The 21,969-nt window shown below is 46.3% G+C and overlaps 1 protein-coding gene across 1 annotated transcript; it reads left to right on the top strand.

The window, feature by feature from the left end:
* The first annotated feature begins 6,415 nt into the window (after nt 1-6,415).
* Nucleotides 6,416-14,683, top strand: CKAP4 (cytoskeleton associated protein 4). Its single transcript, XM_080394040.1, has 2 exons — nt 6,416-6,852; nt 11,555-14,683. The coding sequence occupies exons 1-2, from the start codon at nt 6,490-6,492 to the stop codon at nt 12,884-12,886; spliced, it is 1,695 nt and encodes a 564-aa protein (XP_080250166.1). The 5' UTR covers nt 6,416-6,489; the 3' UTR covers nt 12,887-14,683.
* Nucleotides 14,684-21,969: the final 7,286 nt, after the last annotated feature.

Here is a 21,969-nt window from a genome sequence, read left to right as displayed (position 1 = left end):
CAGCGAGGCTTTAAATACGTCCCCACGAGCTTTTCTGCCCCGGTTTCCTTAGTATCTCGATGCGGGGGGTGAGGCGCCCCCTCCACCTCGCCATCTTGCCCACCCCCCCGCCATCTTAGCCTTAGGGGTGCCACTCAGGACTGTGCTGGACTTAGTCACCTGCCTTGCCCACGGCTGTGGTGTCAGGAGGCCTGCTGAGTGCCCACTGAGGAATGCAGCGTGAAGCAGCACAACACTATCATTACAAATACTTCGCTTATTGCTGTATTGACCTTGTCTACTGGGCAGCTTCACGTGCCGCTGGGCCAGCAATACCTGTCAGGGTCATCACCTCACCCTGTCACAGGAGTTACGTGCCACTATTGCCTCACCTACCAGGAAGCATGGAGGGCAAAACCTTGGCAGTCATCTCTGAGGCAGGAGCTAACTAAATCAAGCCTTGCTTGTCATGAAGACCCAGAGCTCCCCTTCCTGCGAATAATCTTTAGCACACATGATGGACTGTATGGGATAGATGAGATGATGTGTTTGTGCAGACCAAAGCTCACTGTAGGTCATATTAACTGCTATAAAAGCAAGGGCTTGAAGCAGGGAAGGGACTTTGGCTACACAAGTGCCAAGTGCCCTGCCTGAGTGGGAGCGCTTGCTCCCAGCAACACAGAGCATCTGTCAGCCCTGCCACTCAGCTCAGCCTTCAGAGACATTAAATGGGATTAAGTCAAACAGCCTAATCCGATAGCTTCCATAAAGAAGACAATGTTTTAAATAACTGTGTTTGCACTACTTCACCCCAGTTTGTGCATGTCGCATGGCAATGACAATTGAGAGAAGCTCAATAAAAGCTTTGGAGAAGACTGTGATGGCGTACAGAGGGACTGCCTGGTACAGGACTGTCTTCACTTACAAGGACATTATTTATTATTTTTTTTAATATCCATTTTGGCTTAAATGACATCTGAAAGATGGGGGAACCCTGAGTTCTGGTCTTTGCTATGATGGCTGATGATTCCTTTTATTAATTAATCAGCTATATAATCTAGAACTGCACAAAGACTACTTGCAGCACACACCAGAGTCAGTGACTCAGGGTCCATTTTGTGTGCTGTCTGCGTGGACCAGCAACTGCGGAAACCTGTGATGCTCAGTGGTGTAGCTTGCACAGGGAGGTAAAGGGATGCCCCAGCGTTACCAATTAAAATAGCTTCTAAACATTTATATGAAAGATCAACTTTAAAGGAAAAAGTTTCTCAGGGATATCACCCTACACCACAAAATAAGAGATGGAATTCTAGAAAGGGATGGCTTTAAAAACAACTTCTATTTTTCAGGTGCAGCAGTGCCCTTCTCCTACAGCACACCAGCTATTTTGGGTCCCATTCTTAAGTACTTAGCTTGTTCTATCTATATATATATCTGAGATGTGCATCTGTATATATAGCTGGGGCACCAAAGACATGCTTCAAGATTTCAGTCCAAAGGCCAAGAGTAAGTTAGACTTACTGCAGTACTCAAGCACTTAACCTCCTTTTTGGTTTCAACTCCTTCCTGATTGTAGCTGTAGGCCATTATATGGATCTTGAAGTAGATTACCTACCGTGGAGACTTTATCCACAGAGAAATGTCACTTGTTACTTTTGTCTGTGTCTTCCACAATGTCAGCCAGGAAAATAATTGTACAGCCTTTAAATTTGTTCTGCTCAATTAAGAAGATCAGTGTCCTTGTGTCTTTTATATAAGACATGCAAGTATGTGCTGGTTTTGGCTGGGATAGAGTTATTTTTCTTCATAGTAGCTAGTATGGGGCTATATTTTGGATTTGTGCTGAAAACAGTGTGGATAATAGGGGGATGTTTTTGTTACTGCTGAGTAGTGCTCACCCAGAGCCAAGGCCTTTTCGGCCTTTGATAAAAACTGTTCTTATCTCAACTCATGAGTTTTCTCACTTTTACTCTTCTAATTCTCTCCCCCCATCCTGCTGGGGGGAATGAGTGAGTGGCTGTGCAATGATTAGTTGCTGGCTGAGGTTAAACAGCAAAAGGGTACAAATTTGGAATTTTGACTATTGTCTCAAGTTGGCCTTAATTCTTGGCCTTTCACTACAGAAGCATTGTTAATTGAAAGGAAGGACTAGTTTCTGCTCAGCCTTTGCAGCAAGTTAGTTCATACCCTGTCTTTACTGTTACCAGTAAAACTGGTGGAGACAATAAAGCATAAGATTAATGCAGTGCTTTACCCAGCAAACAGCAATGCAGCTACTGAGTGAGTAGGACATGCAGCTGCATTTAGCCCCGCAGATCAGAAATGTCCCAGTATGTGGCTAACCGATGATTAGAGTGGGAGGAGAGGGAAAGGGTAAGGCAAGTTACTGTTTACACCAAGGCCCATGACAACTAAGTTGAGAACATAACTTGAAGTCACAAGATATTTTGCCCTAATCCTAATAACTGAGCCAGGCAGACTAGCTGTAGCACTAACAGATGGATGTTAAGACTCTGGGTTGACTGAGACCATCAGGCCCAGATTTGATAATAGGCTCAATGGCAAGAAAAAAAAGTCTACAAGGCAGGTGTAAGGATGATTTCTCAGCTTGCTCTTCTGTGGAGTTTCCTGAATTCCAAGGAGAAATAAGTCTTATGAGAGGCAAACAGGATTGCTACTTCTCCCCACCAAAATATTTGGCTTCAAATTCACAGAGGCAAAACAGACTGTTGAAACTTCTGAGAGAAAACGATAAATCACTGAACTCCCCAGCTGCACCAGTCTGCAGTGCCTAGCTACTTGATCACCTCAGCAAATTCTTAATGCACACTCCCCTCAGCACTAATGGTCTGTCTTTCTGTGGATAGGAAATAAAGTTTGACCTGCTGTGTCAAACACAATGAGAAGCTGTTTGCAGAGTGGTGCTCTTGGTCATAAATAGTTTGTATTGGTTCCTTGGTGAGAAAAAGACTTGGCTAGTCCATCACTAACATTTTCCTTGTCACAGCCAAGCTGGAGGAGAAACGGTATGACAGTTACCTATGCTGCCTTACTACCTGAAACTTTACATCCCTTGATGCTTAACATTGATGATCCTTTTGATTATTGTCTCTGGTAACGTCCATATGGCTCAGTTTTTATGGTAAACTGCATAAACAGCTTCAGAGCTAAAATCCTAGGTCTTAGGTTACTGCTATAAATCCTGGCCTTTCTAAGCCCTTCCTAAACAGAAATATGAGACACTTACCATAAAGTATGAGACAGCTAAGGCTGTGGCTAGATGCTTCCTGTGGAAACTCTGCTATTCTAGCCCTCACAAGGTGGTTTGTTTGCTGCTGAAGATTTGTACTCGCACGGTATTGAGGAGGACAGAGTATTCTGAGGTCCCTCTTACATTTCAGGGCAAGGCCCCCCCGCCGCACCCCCACCCCCCCATCCATCCATCACCTCTAGCCATTTCTGGGATGTATTTAAGACAACCTCCTGACCCTATCCAAGACCTCCACTACTTGTTAGGTTCAGGACAATCTGCTAAACATGTTCTGTTGTGGTATCCATAACCTGCAGTCATGCCAGCATCCTTTTCAGCTAGTGATTTTTGACCTCTGGTCTGTGCATTTTATAGGATTGCGCTGACAAAATGTCAGAGACAATCAGCTATAAATTCTCCTTCTATCGACCATGCTAGTAGTTACTGACTAGAACACCATCTGTAGACCAATCAGTTAGGTTCACCCTAAATCTTGGCAGAAGTATTGAATGGAACTGGATTTGCCGGTTGACATTAGGGGCTGCGATCCTGCCTAGGTTTAAGATGTGCCGTCTCTGAAGACTATTCAACCTAAAATTTACTAAAAAAAAAAAAAAATGCTGGAAAAGTGCTGGGAATCAAAGGAAAGACCAAGAAAACAAAATGTTTTCCAGGACAAAACTTGATTGGATTTCTTGCTGTAATCAAATGGAGAAAAAGATGCACTAGCACCTCAAGCTTTTATCTTGCAAGGAGTTATAGGTTGCATGTTAATGTAATGAACTTCCACTCATGGAATTACTTTTGGCAAGTGATGCACTTCAGTATAACATAAAAGCATAAGAAGGAAATAAATTTGCACCAGCAGTTCAGCAGCCTAGGTGCAGAACTGGAAAGAACTTGCTGCTACTAACTTTTTTGTGTCTTAGAGACACTGAAGCTACATGTGTAAGATCTTTGCCCAGAAGCCCTGGTAGAGCTTTAAAGCATTATTTTCATTCATGACTCTGTGTCTTGAACAGAATTGTCATTCATCCCACACAGATCTTTAATATGAGCAAATATTAACAGATACAAACTTGATACAGGCTTTTAAATTAGCTTTGGGTATAAAGATATACATAAACATACAGAAAAAGAGTCTAAGGGAGAAGCTAACTGCCAAGAACTTTTCATTGCATTGTTCTTAAAAAAACAAATAGCAAATCCTTTTGAAACTGCCACCATTACTACTGGTTATCTAGCAGTTGTTTGCTTTCAGCCCAGGTCTAAATCCATTATTGCTTTGCATGGTCCTCGTCATGAACCCTCTGAGAGAACGTGAGACAGAGGCAGTAATAGAAGTCTACCATGTAAGCCTTTCTGGTATTAGTAATTGTGAAAGAAAGGGACAATAAGGGATCGGCTTACTTTGTTCATTGATCATCTTGTAATGAAATGAAAGACAGTTTTCAGAAGTACTTGAGAGTCCATCCTGATACCCTAGCTACTCAGCACATCTTTCGGATAGGAGGAAGGTAGTGGTAGAAGCTGAGTGGCCTCATTGGTCTGGCAGTTGGACTAGATGATCATTGCAGGTCTCTCCCAACTGGAACTATTCAGTTCTGTTCTGTTCCATTTGTCTGAAACGTGGGTAAGTGTGGGGACCACGCAGTGAAGAAGATTATTAGCATGTTTTTATTATAGGATTATTCAATACAAACTCTGTTACACTGGACACTGTTACAACACTTGACCTACCTCCAGAATTCTGGGTTCAAGTGCCTCATGGAAGCCACCTGCAACATGCAGACTGCAGCTCCTTGCAAGCTCTCTTCTACTAACTGAAACAGCAACTTCTAGTACGTATCTTGCTTTTGAATCTTCAGGCAACTCATGAAACAGTTTCTGGGCAGGAGAATAACTTGTTTTCAGTTTCAAATGAAGCAGTGAACAAGATATCAGCATGGGCAACTCAAGAACTAAAGGCATGGGAGGGCTCAAGAACTGAAGAAGGTCAAGCAAATGCAAGTGCAATGTACTCCATCAGCTAGTATATGAAGAAGTCTGTATTGCTGTTGCCTGCAATGTACCTATTAAGGTTTAAAAAAAATATGCCCCAGTCCTTTCTTGCAAAAATTATGACTCACTTCTCGAATTGTAACCTATAGTTACAAAAATCAGATGCAGTGACACGCTTTGGCCTTGCACTGTGCATGTGTGGACAACTTTACATGTTACAAAAAATCCTTCCCTGTAAGCCATCAGTGATTAAGAAATTACCTCTTTGATCTGCCTTGCTCCCTCCTTCCCCACTCTCCTTTTCTTGCTGGCATATCCAAATCAGTCAGCTCCCACCTCCTTCTAATCTGCCTTCTGACTAGCAGGAGAAAAATTGAGAGCACGAAGATCAAACGACGGGTCTGCGTTGCGCAGCCGGGCAGGCCCTAGCTGGAGCCGACGGCAGGGAAGGCCGGCTCAGCCTTTCCTGAACTGTGCCGGGACATGCTCTGTTGGGAAGTTGAAGGCAGCGGGCTCATGCCGACGTGGTGAGGCAAAAGAGCATGCCCGGAGTGCGAAGGCTCCACCGGGAATTTCGGTGCTGAGCTCCCAGCCCCGACCGAGTGTGCTCGGACAAAGTGGTCTGTGAAACCCAGAGGCACTGCTGCGTGCCCGAGGGACCAGCCTGGTGCCAAGTCTCTGCTCTAGAGGCACTAAAGGCAGAGCGGAGGGGTTCTGTGTGCAGGCAACAACTTTTTCCCCACGCTTTGCTCTTGGAGCTTGCTGCAGTCGTTTCAGCCGGAATCACAAGCAAAGCAGAAGTTGCAGGAGGCAGGAGCCCGCCGCGCTCTGCCACCAGAACTGAAAACCAGCAGCGGGACCGGGCTGGGCGTGGGGACACCTGAGCGCCGGGGCTGCGAGGGGGGAAGGCCCGGCCCACCCCGCCCTGAGACCCCCGGGCCGGGTCCCGCGGGCAGCCGTGGCCGAGGCTGCCCCGGCCGGGAGAGGGTCTGTCAGCCCGGGGCCGGGCGGGGGCTGCCCGCCCTCCCCCGCCCGTTGCCTCCTCCGGGACGGGGCCGAGCCCGTGTGCGTGGCGGCTCCCCCCGGGAGGGACCGGGGCCGTCCCCGTGTGCGTGGCGGCTCCCTGGGGCGGGGGCCGGGGCGGGGCGGAGAGCGCGGCGCTGCCCGGGCCGCCGGCGCCGCCGCCCTCCCTCCATCCCGCCCTCCCTCGCCCGCTCCCGCTGCTCACGCTCCGCGCACGACGGCGGCGGCGTCCCGCCATGTCGGCCGCCAAGCACCGGGGCCCTAAGGGGGGCAGCCCGCCCGCCGCCGCCGCCGCCGCCAACGAGAGGGGCGCGCAGGCCGGCGGCGCCGAGGAGGCGGCGGCGAAGAAGTCGGCGGCGGCGGCGCACGGCCGGGGCGGCAGGGCCGCCGCGGGGGCCGGGGGGGGCCGCTCCGGCGCTGGCCCCCGCCGCGGCTGGGCGCTGCTGCTGGGCGCCGCGGTGGTGCTGGGCGCCGCGCTGCCCGCCGGCTGGTACGTGCGGCAGCTGCGGGAGGAGGTCGGGCGCAGCGCCCGGGAGAGAGAGGCCTCCGGCCGGCAGCGGCAGGAGCTGGCCGCCACCCTGGACGCCGTGGTGCAGAAGGTAGCGCGGCGCCGGGCACCGCCGGGAGCGGGCGGGCTGACCCGCGGGGCCGCTCCGCGGTGGCGGCGCCGGCAGCGGGCCGGAGGGCGAGCAGGGGCGCGGGGACCGTTAGGGACTCGGCATTGCTCGGGGGGGCGGGGGCCAACAATTGCTTGGGGAGTAACGGGGGGGTTAACCCCTTTAAATAAGCAGCCGCGCAGCTCTCGGATAGCCCGGCTTGCGGGAAAGCAAGCGCGTCCCATTGCCGCCTGCCGCCTCTCGCTCCGTGAAGATGCTTCCGCGGCGTTACAGGGACAAACCGAGCCTGGGCCGCGCTTTGCCGCGCGCCTGCAGACGTGGCCACGGTAAAGCGAGAAATCCCTGGCAGGGAGCGCCGAGCGGGGCCGGGCCGGGCCGGGCCGGGCGGGGCGGGGCGGGGCGGGGCGGGGCGGACCCCGGGACAGCCGGCAGCGGCGGCCGCAGCCGCTCCTTGCCTGGTTCGCTCTTCCAGGACTTGGGCGCGAAGCCATTTTATGTAATGCAGTCAGCACGCTTACGTGTTGGCAGCAGTGCAGACCTGCAGTTTCGAGAGCTTGCTGGCGGTAATTTTATGTCTTCGACTCCCGCAAATCTTTTCAAACCGAGTGTGGCCGGTGGGCTGCTCTTTGTCACCACGTCGAGTGGTCAGATGTGCGTGCAGAGGGAGATGGTGTGGCAGCACATCTGGAATGTGGCAGGAACCTGCCTCAACATCCCCGTGTGCTCTAAAAACCGAAACGTGCCAGCTTCAGCAAACAGCAAAGACCGTGCCAGAAACAGTGCTCCTGCCGTGTGCTGCCCTCCACATTCCTGCTGCTGCCTCCGGCCAAGGGAACGAGAGTGTCCACAGCAGTCCAGGATCGCAGAAGAGCTGTGAAGTTGTTGGCAAAGGGTGTAGCTCAAGTGAAGTGAAAGAAATGCTAATTTTCCTCATTTTTTTCACTCTGGCCTTATTAGCCCCTGAGCTAGAGTTTCAGAAACAGCACTGTCCATCTGGATATGGCTTAGAGTACCTAAACCCTTTAAAAATGACATCTGTGAGGCATATCATCAACATAATCAAGTTCCTGTCTAGGGTATAGGTAAATAGGTTGGAAAGCAGTATGTAAAGTTACAACTGAGTCGGATCAAAGGAAAGGAAATTCTTGTCTCAGCTTGACGGCTTTCTGCACAGCGTGCCATGCAGATTCCCTGTATTCCCTGCAAGCTCGGGCCCAGGCCGGCAGTGGGGGGACAGGATGGTGGGATGGGCGCTGGCAGAGATCCTCTGACTGTTCTGTGGTGATCCCAGAAGCGCGGCAGCCTGCACACGTGGAGTTTGTAGGATCAGTCTCGGTGTTTCCCCTCCCTTACAACAAAGAAGAAAAAGAAAACTCACATGAGAGGGGAAAGGGGTTGTAAAATCCAGGGCTATCGTGTTGTTTCTGAACCTGATTTTAAGTCCTGGGGGGTTTTATTCACTGATGGCTGGGGCATGATTTGAACTAGCAAGAGTTGTGGTTTTTTCCTAGTTTTTAAGGCATTTTTACAGACTCTTTGTAGGAAAGAAGAAATTGCAGTCACAGGGCATGCAGGACCTAAATTTACAATACAGGAGTATAGAACCCAGGTGTATGAGCAATGTATAAGCCCTTCCAAGCATAGGTATGGGTGCAATTTGCTGTCTCCCATCTCCACGTCATTGCAGAAAATCCTAAGCAGATGTTATGTATTCTAGGGTACAGGTATATAACAGAAGTTTATAAATAGTTGGTTTCAAGGAGAACTGAAACTTTATTTGCGTATAGCAGATGGCTGATGTTAGACATAAAGTAGTGCAAGAATGGAAGGTGGGGGAAAGAGATCACACATAGTTTCGGTGTAACCCTTGAAAGCTTTGCTTGCTGTGGTTTGTGTTGTCTTTACGAAGAATATACTTGAAGAGGAGACCAGGCTGTATTTCATTGCTTTATAGAAGTGCAGGGTCCTGCATGGTACTTACAGAGGGCCATCAGCGCAGGCTGCTGTGCGGAACTGGCTTTGCCCTTCAGTCTTTTACTGCAGAGAGCTCCTGTCAGGAGTGTGTGTTATATAAACTCATCTGCTTTACACATCAGCAATAGGAAGAGAACGGAGATGATACGTAAGTTTGGTCTTTAATATAGAACGATCCTCAGAGAGGCCAGAGTTGTTCCGTGGTTAAACACAAGATAGCATGACCACTTAGAGAAGACATAGTTGTTAGCAATAGATATATTTTTATGTGCTATTTATGATGGTAAACCTTTCAAGGGCAATGGTTTCAAACCTTGCCAGCCATGAACACTGAACAGGCAAACTTGCATGTAGGTGCACACACAAACCAGCTGTGTAGTGAATATGAACTACTACTTTGAAGTTGTGAATTTTACCCTTGTTGTGCAAGGGTTTTGCTTTGGGCCCCAGTGGCACTTGGTTAGGACAGATCAGACTAGAAGCTGGTCTAATTTGAAGACCCCAGTCCATTTTTATTATGTCAGAGCTCTCTGATCTTCCAAGTGGCTGGCCCAGCTGGAAGTATAGGAAAATAGCTTCAAGTTAACACCATGGGCATTGCCTGAATGCAGTGGAGGAGCAGGTGTAAGGTACTTCCACTGCAGAGGGGTGGGATCTATCTCTGTCAAACATAGCAGCAGAGACCTGGCCCTTTGCACACTTCTCCTAGCCATTTCTGATGCCTTTTCATAGACTAACAATTGAAGATGCTTAGTTGCAAATACAAATTTGGTGATTTGGTTGGAATGTGTCAAAGAAAATACATTTTCATAAGAGGGGGAGGAGAACTTCCCTGTGTATGTCTTTTAGATTTCCGAAGTCTGTTTATAGCTATACAGAAAAAGCGGTCTGTGTGGAGAAAATCAGAGTGAATAACAGCTAAGATGTAATGAAAATGGGATTGGTAAGTCAGTATCATGGCTGGTGCCCTGCTGCAATATGTATGGCATATCACCTGCTTCCTCCCCACCCTTTAGCTCATTTCTAGTTTCGTATGTGAACACTAGAGAATACAAGTATAGGGGACATAAAGTCATTACAAACCTTTTTACAGAAGGGGGAAAAAATAAGTCATCTTTATGAGCATTCTTAAAACTGTGGGGATCTATTGAGGCAAGAGTAAGTCTCATGGCCAAACTCTGCAATCCTTACACAGTGTAGACTTCCGTGAAGACCAGGGAGGATTTGGCCAGGGATTTAGTCTTACAAAAATACATATGAATAACTGAATTTCTAGTCAGTAAGTCTGTTAGGTCTTTTGAAAATAATTTCTAGGTTTAGAGTCTTGACTGGGAACTGGTAGAGCCTCCTTCAGTTAAAAAGCAAAGAAGCTCTGTATATTTCTTTCTAAGAACATATAAAATATACTTCCTTCTATTTATAAAATAAAACCACCCCTCCAGCTGTATATCTAATCATTAAACATGGTAACCCATGTGGCATGACTGATTAATGTACCACTCAGACACAAGGAGTAGCGTGAGGGAAGGCAAGATGCATTACTCAGCACTTGCCATCCTGCCAAAGCCTTGAGGTATTTTCTACGTGATGGATTCCTGTTGCAGCTAGTGGGAGTGCTTACACTGCTTTACAAAGTTTAAAAAAACACAACACACACACACACACACAGAGCCTTCTTCACAGTCCTGAGACTGATACTCTGCTTGGCCTCAAAATTAAGTAATGCGTGCTTCCCTGGCCTGGATCTTACCTTTAAATGCGAGAGTAAATGAATGTGGCAGCCACTCACCCCTTGACCTTTTCACTCTTGCTACAACTAAACCCAACTGTAAAGACAGTTTTTGTACTTGGGAAGCTTAATAGCATACCTGATCCAGTGGTAACAGCTTTCTGCATTAACCTGAGACAGATGCAAGTCAGTCCCCTTGGCAGCTGCTATGGCTTTGTTCGCTGCCTGTGTACATACATGTACCCCTGTTCACTAAGAGCATGTGGGTGTTCTCATGTGTGAATAATGAGGTACTAAGTATTTAAAGCCTTAAAGCATTTCTATGTTTTTTATCTTAAAAAGTAGTTAAGAAGAAAGCTGTGTCTCCATTGGTGTCTAAGAGCAGCAAAGTGTCATGATTACAACTCCCATTCCCCAGACATTCCCAGCTCCCCTTTCCCCCTAATTTTTCCCATTACTCTTTCTTGTCTCCTGTGAACTTCTTTCATGTTCAGGAATTGGCCTTGGGTCTTACTGCCTGCTATAGTCTAATCCCAGCTTTTCTGTATTCAGAAGCTGATGCCAGATGTTCTTTAGTTTTTTTTTTACCCATCCCTTTCCTCCTTCATGGACTTGTGGCCTGTATGACCAGCAGTCGTATAGGGGGGAGATGGCTCAGGGGTCTGGATGCAAATTCTGGAGATCTGAGTTTGATTTTCACTTCCATGGATTTTCTGGATCGTCTGTGGCAGGTCAGTGAGGCCAAGGATCCTTAGCAGAAGATGGATGTATCTATAGAGCTGTAAGGCTCTACATGCTGGGCTTTTTGTGCCTCCTGTATCTGTATGTCATAGGGTCACCTCAGGTGTGGAGCATGAAGGATTGCAGGGTGATCAGATAATTTCATATGGTTACAAGAGCCATAAGGATTTTAGCCACAAAAGGTGAGGATGTAGGTAAGGATGAAGTTTTAAGTATTAAACATGTGGATTTCTGTTTTAGGTGCGTTCCCTTCAAGCCACATTTGGAGAATTTGAATCCATGATGAAAATTACTCAGCAGAAGCAGGAGGTTACTGAGAAGGCTGTTAAACAAGGGGAGAGTGAAATAAACAGGATCAGTGAAGTGCTTCAGAAGCTGCAAAATGAAATTTTGAAAGACTTGTCTGATGGCATCCACATGGTGAAGGATGCAAGGGAACGAGACTTCACATCTCTGGAAAACACAGTGGAAGAGAGACTAACAGAGCTAACCAAGTCTATAAACGATAACATTGCTGTATTCACTGAAGTCCAGCAAAGGAGCCAAGATGAAATCAACAGTATGAAAGCAAAGGTTGCTTCACTGGGAGAGGCAGATGTCTATAAACATGAAATTAAGGTGCTAAAAGATGCTTTTGATGAGATGCAAGCGTCCATGAAAACCAAAGAAAAGGACATAGAGACCTTGAAGAGCACAATAGACTCCATGGAGTCTGATGTGTATACTGAAGTGAAAGAGCTAGTCAACCTCAAACAAGAACATGAGAAATTCAAAGAGGCTGCGGATACTGAACACCTTTCATTAAAAGCTTTACAAGAGAAAGTTCTGAGAGCTGAGGATTCTATCATGCAGTTCCCTAGTGACATTAAAAGACTCGATGAAGATTTACTGCAAGTTAAAGCTGACCTCAACAAATGGGAAGAAAATGAACTCTTCAGAAAAGCATTAGAAACTTTTGGGAAGAACAGTGAAGGACTGGAGTCTCGATTGAGGCACATAGAAGACAGCCTGGAATCTCTAACTTCTGTTGCTGCTGAAAACAGTGAAAAGTTGCAATCTTTCCTTTCGAAGGAGGCAGAGTATGAGAATAAGCTCAGCACCCTAGAGCAAAGCGTTACTGCTTTTCAAGGAATCTCAGATATGGATATAACTTCAGTCACAGACATTCTGAAAAATCTTGGTGAATCACAGACTTCGTTGTACAATGACGTGGAAAACTTGAGGAGAAGCATCAGTGACCTGCCATCTTCTGGTGCTCTTCAGGATGTCCAGAAGCAAATTAGTACTTTGTTAGATCAAGAGAGTCTTCAAACGGGTCAAGGACATTCTCAAGGCTATCTTGAAAAATTTTCTTCTGTGGAAGGCTCTGTAGATGAACTGAGATCTTCTGTCAGCCAGGTTGATTCCGATTTGAAAATGATAAGAACTGCAGTGGATAGTTTAGTTTCCTACTCGGTGAAAATTGAAAATAATGAGAACAACTTGGAATCTGTGAAGAGCTCAATAGATGACCTGAGGAATGATCTGGAAAGGTTGTTTGTGAAAGTAGAAAAAATACATGAAAAAGTTTAGGCAGCGGTGCTCCTTGTGCAAATAATGGATTAAGGAGAATAGCTTTTGTATGCCCAGTTTTTTACTCTTTTTAAAAGCAATTTGATACCTCCAAAGAGAATAAGAATACTTTAATAATAGAGACAGTTCTGCTTATTTCCTTTATTTCTCTTTTGTGTAGTGTTTTTTTGGTGGTTTTGTGTTTGTTTGTTTTAAATTGTTTTAAGAAGACATGAGTTTAGTTGGGGGTTGAGTTTCTAAGGGCTCGTCTTCTCTATTAAAAAGTTGTACCGCTGTAACTGTGGTGGTATAACTAAGGCACTACAGCCTTGTTAGCATGGGCACATATTTAATGGCATGAAGGTGTTTCACACTATGACACTAGATAGCCCACACGGAAGGGCTACAGCTGTTCTGGTACAAAAAACATACTGCTGTACACACTGAGAATTTTACTGGTATGTTTTAGTTTAGGAAACAAATGAACAAAACTACATCCCTATCTTGAACTGTTTTGACCAGTAAGTTTGTAAACTTAAGTGTAGACCGGGTTTGAAGCAACTCATCCGTTTCTGCAGTTTGGGACTCAGCCATGGAGTCAGTTTACCAGGCATCAGCTGAGACGTAGTGTATTTCGTGAGTGCTTAATCTGTACCACAGAGCTAACAAGGGGCTAGCTGCACCCCCCGAAAGGAAGGTTTGAGGTAAGTGGCATTGCTTGGGGCTAAGACCTGAGAGAGGTGTTCTGCTACATGGCTGGAGAGATTCATTCTTTCTGGTCACAGCTGCCTTTGCCAGTATCCCGAGCTGCTGGTGCAGAAGATCAGTGCTTAGAAGGGACACCTGAAGGATGGGATTGATTTCAAGAGGGTACTATAATATTTGTGTTGTATTTTTGGACTGTTTACATGATGAAGTTGTGTCTTTCCTGGAGAGGCCTAATTTGTCTGTGATACAGGATTTTCTGTAAAAACGACAACGAATTTGAATGAGGAAGGAGAAGGACTAAAACTGTACCTCTTGTGTTCCATGTGTAGCAAGCATGCTGATGGTAATAGTACACTCCAAAACACACAAGGGGGAAAATCACCATGAAATCAGCAGAATTGCTTCTAAGATGTATACATTTCCAAGTTTTCACACAGCTGACAGTGACCTGAAGTCTTGTTACATATTCAGGACTTGGCGCCTGATTCTTCTCACCATTGTTGTCACTGGGTGTCTGCCTGGGGCATTGGTAGCAAAGGATCCTTCTAGGAACTGGCTGAGAGTGAGGAAAAAGTACCATAATTCTCTAGATTTTCATTTTAAAACCACTTTCTCATGGAACTTTCTTGGTTTTCTGTCTTTTTGGAAAGGATTTCTAATATCCCTCCTTTTCAAGCTTACTTTTGAACTTTATCCAAAGATCTGGTAAAGGAGTCTGCACACAGATAGCTTGCAAATAGGTTATGGACATCATGCCCACCTCAGCCTGCACTAGCCAGATCCTTGGCTATGTTAGAAGAAGAATTCCTAAAAACAGCACCTCCCAGAAGTGGTGTGCTTGTGGGAACAGCACAGATGAAAAGGAGTTCTCCTAGGTAAACAAGATCCCAAACCATGTCTAGTGTTGTACCCACTGTAAGCAGGGAAGAATTGCTGGCAAAGAAAGAGGGGCCCACGGCATTAAGGTCACTGTTGTCACTGTTGGAACTGCACTGTTCTTTGTTGACTTCTCAAATTTTGAACAATGTTGTTTAGGTTACTGTGAAATGAACTGTATGGCTTATTTGCGGTATTTTTAATACATAATAAACATTTGGAATATTCTTTGCACCTTTTTCTGATTGCTGCTTACTTGACGTTGCATTTCCTGGGGTGCTGCCAGTGGGGTAGAGGAAGGGCCTTGGGGGAAGCACCAGATGTAACCCAGCCCTGCACTTGGGCTCAGCCTTCGCAGGGGAACATGGAGGCACTCCTTCCTGTGGCAGTTACGGACCAACTCTTGAAAATAGGATTTGAGTCGGGTCAATGCAGCTGTGCTGACACCAGGCTCAGGAGCCCAAGACGATAGTTGTGAGGTGTGAAATACTTCATTTAGGTAATGAATGAATGCTATGTCAGACACTGCCAGCAATGCCTTGGTAAGACTTTCTCAATGCCTAAAGCACGTAGAACAGAAATAATGTACAGAATGAACCTACATAATCTTTCCAAAGTGGCTGCTGCTTTTGCATAGCTTTGAATGCTGGATTTCAAGGCCCATAAACTGATACTATCTTCATGATGGATGCCTGGCTTTTGAAAGTTTGGGAAAGGGTGATTTCTAGAGTATGGGCATCATGATGTGCTAGCAATTCCTGAGGCCAAATTCATAGAAGTAGGTAATCCCTGTTACTAGATTACTTACGTAACAAAACAGGTGAGCACACAAGCCTTTCCATGAAAAAGAGATTCAATATAACCTGTTGACAACAAGCTGGCTGTGAGCATGCTGGCTTTAAAGGGTAGTAGCTGCATGATGAGAAAACTTAAAGAGGCTACAGCAGTGCAGCTGGGCCATATTTGAATTCAAAGATTAAATGAAGAATTACTAGTTAACGCTTCCAGTATCTTAAATTTTTATAGCAAGCTGTTGAAATTACTTATTTCACTAAATAAGAATAATAGTTTTCTGTAGTAGTGATATGGTTGGAGGCAGGCATAATGACAAGGATCCTTTGGCGGACTGGAGGTTCAGCTTTTATATTTGGCTTGACAATTTCATCAAACACAAACACTTCCTAATTCCCTCATAACTGCTCACAGAGCACATCCAGTCCTAGTGCTGCTCTTTACCGCTGTTCTTAACACTTCACAGTAAAGCAGCGGAGAAGGTCTCAAGCAAGACATAGACTCTGTTGCCAATCTTCTTTCACGTTATTAGTCGTTTATCAATAACACGCTGTTATAGTAACAAACTTAAACCGAAACTGTCTACCTGATTGCTGAGGTATTGATTGAGCTGGTGCATTAACATTTGTCTTCGTTTGCAGCTCTCATCTTGTAAATGGAGAAGCTGTTAACGCTGAGGCCCTGAGTACTTGATCACACTGCAAAGGCCTTGCCCAAAGGGCTGCGCTGGGGGACATGGTGGAGATAAATCCTGGGCGGCAGCTGCTGCTGCAGGGACTTCTCCCAGCGGGGCTTCTACCACTGCCTCGAGTGGAACAATGCGTAAGAGCTTTCTGGTGGCCTAAACGCGTGTGTTAGAAGTTTTATTAACACATGGATGAGTGATTTAGTCTTTTTGCCATCTTACTTGGCACAACTCAGCTGGTAGTGTAAACAAAGCTGCAGAGAAGTTAAAGGACTACAGCAGAAAAGGCTTTCTGAGACGGACACGCACCACCACAGCCTAAGGTCCTGGTGCGGGCGCTCGGCTCTGCGCAGCGGGGCCAGGGACGGGCTCTGCCCGGTTTGGGGCACCAGGAGAGCTGTGGTGGAGCTGGGGAGACTCTCGAAGAGCAAAATGATGATGATCAGAGGTAAAATGTCTAGGAAAAGAAGAGATTGAACAATCGCGCCTGCTTAGGCTTGAGAAAAGTGGAGAGGGGGCAGAAGGGAAAAGAGGCGTGAAAGAAATGAAGGACCCTCGACTCCCCGGAGGGCTGTTCTGCGACAGGGACGAGCCCGTCCGGCGGCTGGGGGAGGGTGAGGCGTTACCGGCGGCGGTGCCGCAGGGGCACGCAGCGGCGCGGCCGCGCAGGTGCGACGGACACCGGTACCGCCGCCACCGGCCGGGTGACCTGCCGCCGTGCCGCTGGCGGGGCGGGGCGGGGGCGGCGGCGGGCGCCCCCCGGTGGCGGCGGCGCGGCGCGGCAGGCGGCTCGCGGCGGGCTGCCCGGGCCGGGGTCCCGCCTGGCGCCTCCCGCCTGCTCCCCCACCTCCCTCCGTCGGGCCCGACGGCGGCATCGGCTCGTGCACCCTCCTTCGTACCCGCCTTGCATGACACCGTCCCCCTGGAAAAACCGCCAGCCGGTGCCGGTCTGATTTTAGAAGCGACGGCTGCTCACTCTGCCCGGTTTAGCCCTTTTGATAGTGACTGGTCCCCGGCCTGTTGTGTCGCCTGCTCCGTTTGTAGATGTTTAGGGAGGGGGAAGCTGTGGCTGGTTTTGTCTTGGTCTTAGTATCAGCTGTATATTTAGCACTGTGAGATGCTAATCCTCACTGGTCCTCACAGTGCTCTCACGGTGCTACTACCCTGCCCCTCCTGTGTGTCCTGGTCATTGTCATCTTCTGCCAGCTGTGAACAGATAGCCACCCGTGTCAGAGGTGCTGAGTCAGAGCACTTACACGCAGGACTTTATCAACACTTATTTGTAAATCCTGGCATGAGATGGTCCAACAGCACGCAAAGCCATTTTCTTTTCCCAAGAACCCATTAGATCTTACACTGACCTAGGATGCTCAAACAGCAATTCTGCCTTGGACACCAAAGCAAAAAGTATTGTCTGCTTGCTCACACCACAAAACCTCTCCAGAATATCCAGCATACAACATATTGCAAGCTCACAGTATATATCTTCTCAGGAGTCAGTGCTTGCTCATGGACTGAGAAAGGGAACTCTGAACTCTCTTTATAAGAGCGGAGCTAGTTGGTTCCTGCAATTATAATGCAAATACTAAAACCCAGAGCTATTCAGAGTTAATGCAGCATCACAGTTGTAGCCTGCTTGACCTCAAAGAGATCCCTGAACTCTGCTTTTTTTATGTTGGAGCTTATTGAGCAGGTGTTCCTTTGGCTGCTTTGGATATACAAATAACACGTGTCAAAATCTTTTCCAAGTGGATACTATCTAGATGTTGAGCTTAGCATTGGAGGACAAATCTTTTCTCAAGTGATTCCAATTTTACCATGAGAGGAATAACAGCCAAAGAAGCAATTTCTCATTTTATCCTGTTCAGAAAAAAATAGTTCGGATGAAATACTTATTACACAGTTAACTCCTGCACTCCACCTTGGTGTTCATCCACAATTCTAAAGGAAGAAGCTAGTTCATATAAGGCCGGCTTTGTTCCGCTCAGAAAAATTTTCCTTTGGCACTCTCTAGATGTAAATATGTCAAATTCCTGTGGATAATCCTTTCTTGTCAATACTGCTTAGGCTGAGGTTGGGATAGAGTCCTGGAATTATGAGTAAGGATGGAAAACATAACAAGTGGTGAAAGAATCAGGGTTACCTTGAAACTTTAAATTATTTCTTGGTGCTTTGACTTTCAAACAAAGATCTGAAAATGTTTTATTTTCTCCTCCTTTCTTCCTTTTTACCAAACTTCCCATCAATGTATACATGTCAGGGGGGTGCAGAATATGACGCTTCAGTATTATTTGCTTTACAGTGATAATTTGAAGCCACAAGTAAAAACAGGGCTTGAGATGAAAGCCACTGCAAAGCCACCTGTGTGGAGAGAGCACTGCAAAAGACACTACCTAAACAAGTGAGTTGACATCATTGTTAGTGGCAGGAAAAACAAAACATTGCAGTTCCCAGAGCGTGTTTGGATAGTTCACACTTCAGTGTCGCTCAGGCCAAAAACCCTTCCTGCCAAGTACCTCCCTGGCCTGGAAACCCAAAACGCTCTGTGCAAGGAGGTGGGATCCAGCCTGCGAGGTGGCCTGCCTGGGAGCCAGAGACCCAGGAAGGGCAGGCAGCAGACTGCCTCCGAGCTGCACAGCCTGGGAAGCCTCACTTGGGCAACCTCTGTGGACCGCTCGGCCTGTACATTGAAAACAGCGAGGTCTTAAACAAAAATTTCCAACCAGATGGGAAACAGAAATTACAGAACGACAAGGGTCCTGATCCAGATCCCACTGAAGTCAGTAGCTACACTCTCCTTTCCTTTGATGGTACAGAATCAGGGCCAAAGCGCTCCGCCCAAAGCCACATGGAAAATGTGTAATATACTCACCAATGATTTCTAATACCTAAAGCTCCAAAAATCCTCTCTTTTCCTTCGAGTGCATCATGGCTGTTTACGGGAATACCTGATAGCTGACAGGTCTTCCCATACTGAGCGAGCCTTTCATTTTTGTAATCCTTCTTGGGGTCCAGACACAGCAACGTAAGAATATTATCAAAGGAGGTAGTACTGGCTTGTAAGTTTTATGGTTTAAACAAATATGGTTTATGGTGTTGGGGAAGCAAGCTAGGCCTCGGGACATATTTACTAGCTATTTCTGTTCAAAAGATAGCAAACATTAATGGTATAGACAGCCCAACACTCATCATTAAGCTCCAGAGTAAACACCTAACTGAGGGACAGATTTCTCGATGCTATTCCAGCTGCCTGGAATTTCAGGCAGAACAGCTACACTAGTACATTTTTAGTTTATGCCTTCAGACATTCCATCACAACCCTCAGCCAGAAAGAAAAGGGACATCGACAGATCTGCATGTAGCGCCCTGTGTGAATGAAGCTGTTTTTATTCCTATGTCATGTATGTAATGCCATTGCCCAGATGTTCAAACCCTATCCTAACGGGTGCTGGATGAGAAGACTTATTTAGGCACCTGTCTGCTGGAATGCTCTGGGCACCAAACTGCTCTCCCAATGGCATATTTTGTAGGACTAAATGTGGACTTCAAACACTCCATTCTGATAATTTGTGCCTTTTCCCCATACCAGACTTCTACCATCATACATTCGGCTCTGAAGACGGTATTGTTCTTAGCACTTTCATTAAGTATTACACATTCTCAGCACAGTTTCTGAGTTAGGGAAAGAAACCCAGTTCTGTCTAATGTGCTTAACATTTAAAAATAAGATATGCAAGAAAAAGAACAGCTTTTCCATTCAGGAAGGATATATTTGTATTGCTAAAAATAGCCCTGCTAAGCTTTCATGAACATGAGATTGATGGAAGGATAATTAACATTTGCTGGAGCCTGAATCCTTGCAGATAATTAACTGAGGTGATAATAACCTCTTAGACCCATGAAAAATACCTCTGTACTTGAATGCGTTCAGTGATCAAACTGCATTACAGCATCCCAGAAAAATGTCACAGCCTTCCAGTGACTGCAGGTTGGTGGCACAACTGGAAAAAGCCCTGTACCTCTTCCCTGAGTCATTGGGGTTTTAAAGCCACAGCAACTGCACAGACAGCAGGATAACCCCTCATGGCCTCCCTTGGGTTCAGGGGAACCTTCCCAGATGAAGTCAGGCCAGGACATCGTGTATTGTCACACACATGCACTTCTGGGTTATCCTGTAACGACATTGGGAAGAATTAAGCTGTAGAGCTGTAGGAAGTGAGGGTGCAAGCTACCTTGGTTCTTTGTGTCACTGTTCCCTCCCTCCACTGTACAGTCACATAAGAGACTACGTGCCCAAAGGAGCCGATCAACCAAAGACAGCAGAAGGACAAAGATGAAGTGTACTAAAGCAACGTGGCACACAGCAGAGAGATCAACTGGTCCAGGTGGCTGGTGGTAACCACTGCACCTGTAACTTTAGAATATTAACTTTTAGGTGGTTTTGTGCTTTCCCCTCCCTGTCTTCTGTAGGATCACATCTTTCATGCAGTATGATCTGAGGCCCATGGAGACGGATAGATCCTTCTCTGTTGATATCCATAGTCATTGGATGAGTTTTGTGTGGGATGAGATAGGGGAAAGCGAAGCATTCAGTTACAAAGCAAAATTTGCAAGGACCAAATAGAATAGGTACCTGCTGCTTTCCAGCCTCCAGCCCCATTTCATATTTTCCAGGGTTTGGGGAGCTTTATTAGTTTATAACTTTTTCCAAGGCAAGGAATCTTTTATTTCTTCTGTCCATGCTTTCAGTATGGATAGGAAATACTTACAATGCAGTTGGCAATAGGCAGTGGTATTTTTTGTTAAATACAACCCTCAAAAATAGTTTTTGGTTCAGGTCACGGAAGAAGATCAAGGACTTTAAGCATTGCAGCTAAGAGTTCCAGAAGTTCTGGCAGCTCCATAATGCAAGACAGAAGTTGCATGTTTGAACTCTCCAGAATTAGTGTATTTTTACTAAAGTCCACAAGAATCACCAAGGGTGGGATGAGGGGCTGCATTCAGCTTCCATTCATTTGTTCATCTGGTTTGGGGGATCACTACTGGCATGTAAGTAATCTTGCTGTTGTAGTGAAAGCTCTGTAAATACTTTTAGCAGAGAAGTATGTGTCTCATATTAATGTCTTAGGGTCATGCCCCTTGCAGCATGCATGCTGACTCTGCTTATCGCAGCTCAGTGATGCAGCTCTTGTGCATGTGAAGGTCTTCCCCAAACCTCAAACAGCTGGAGTAAAGGCTTAATCTATCCAAGAGTCCTACTATGTTGTTTGGATCCTGATCTGTCTTCACTTGCCTTCACAAAGCTCTTCACTTTCCTTAGGTTTGCTATTTCGCATTCATTAGAACTGATATATTTTACTACTTCACCTATAAAATTAATTCAGTAACAGAGCTGCTGTTTCAAATGGTTGCACATAGCTAAAACCCTGTTTGTGAAAGTGTTTGAACTATAAAAAGAAGCATGTCTATTAAAAAGAGGTTTTGGGGTGCTCTTTATTGTTCCTTTCAATTTCTCTCATGTCACCATAACAAAAAGTTATCCTCCTCCTGAAGAGCAATGAAATAAATCTAAGTGCTTGCAATCTTCACTGCACAATCCAAATTCAGGACTAGGTGTGCTTTCTTGTGTTGGCAAAAGAGATGCAAACTAAAAAAAGATGCACTGTAGGAAGTGAAGTTCAGTGTTTGCATTTTTGTCTGAACTATTTAGAACCAGCCAGGTGGTTAATACAGCCCTGATTTCAACATTTCCTGGACAAAATTTGGAGATAAGTTTGTCTCAGGAGGATGGCTGAGGCTAGCAATCTGTACTTGATTCCTACAAAAAGGAATCAAGAATGCAACACGCAAATGTACATCGCCACGTTCTCCAGTGAAACCAGCTGGCCTCAATACCATCACCTGCAGAAGGGAAGGGGGTTTCAGAGGGTGCAACTGCATCTGGAGTGTGAGCCCAAATTGCCCTCACGTCTAAACTGTTTGCACCAAGGCCTGTGCTCAGGAGTGGGGTTTAGTACATATTTGGGCAGAGAAGCCCAAAGGA

The sequence above is a fragment of the Falco punctatus genome (genome assembly GCF_963210335.1).
Source record: "Falco punctatus genome assembly, chromosome: 6".
NCBI lineage: Eukaryota > Metazoa > Chordata > Aves > Falconiformes > Falconidae > Falco > Falco punctatus.
The sequence above is the reverse complement of the archived record's forward strand: the minus strand, read 5'-3'. Positions and strand labels throughout refer to the sequence as shown.

Coding starts and splice junctions, on each gene's coding strand:
- CKAP4 (XM_080394040.1), top strand. CDS start 6,490: ATGTCGGCCGCCAAGCACCGGGGCCCTAAGGGGGGCAGCCCGCCCGCC. Junction 6,853..11,554: donor TGGACGCCGTGGTGCAGAAG/GTAGCGCGGCGC, acceptor TTTCTGTTTTAG/GTGCGTTCCCTTCAAGCCAC.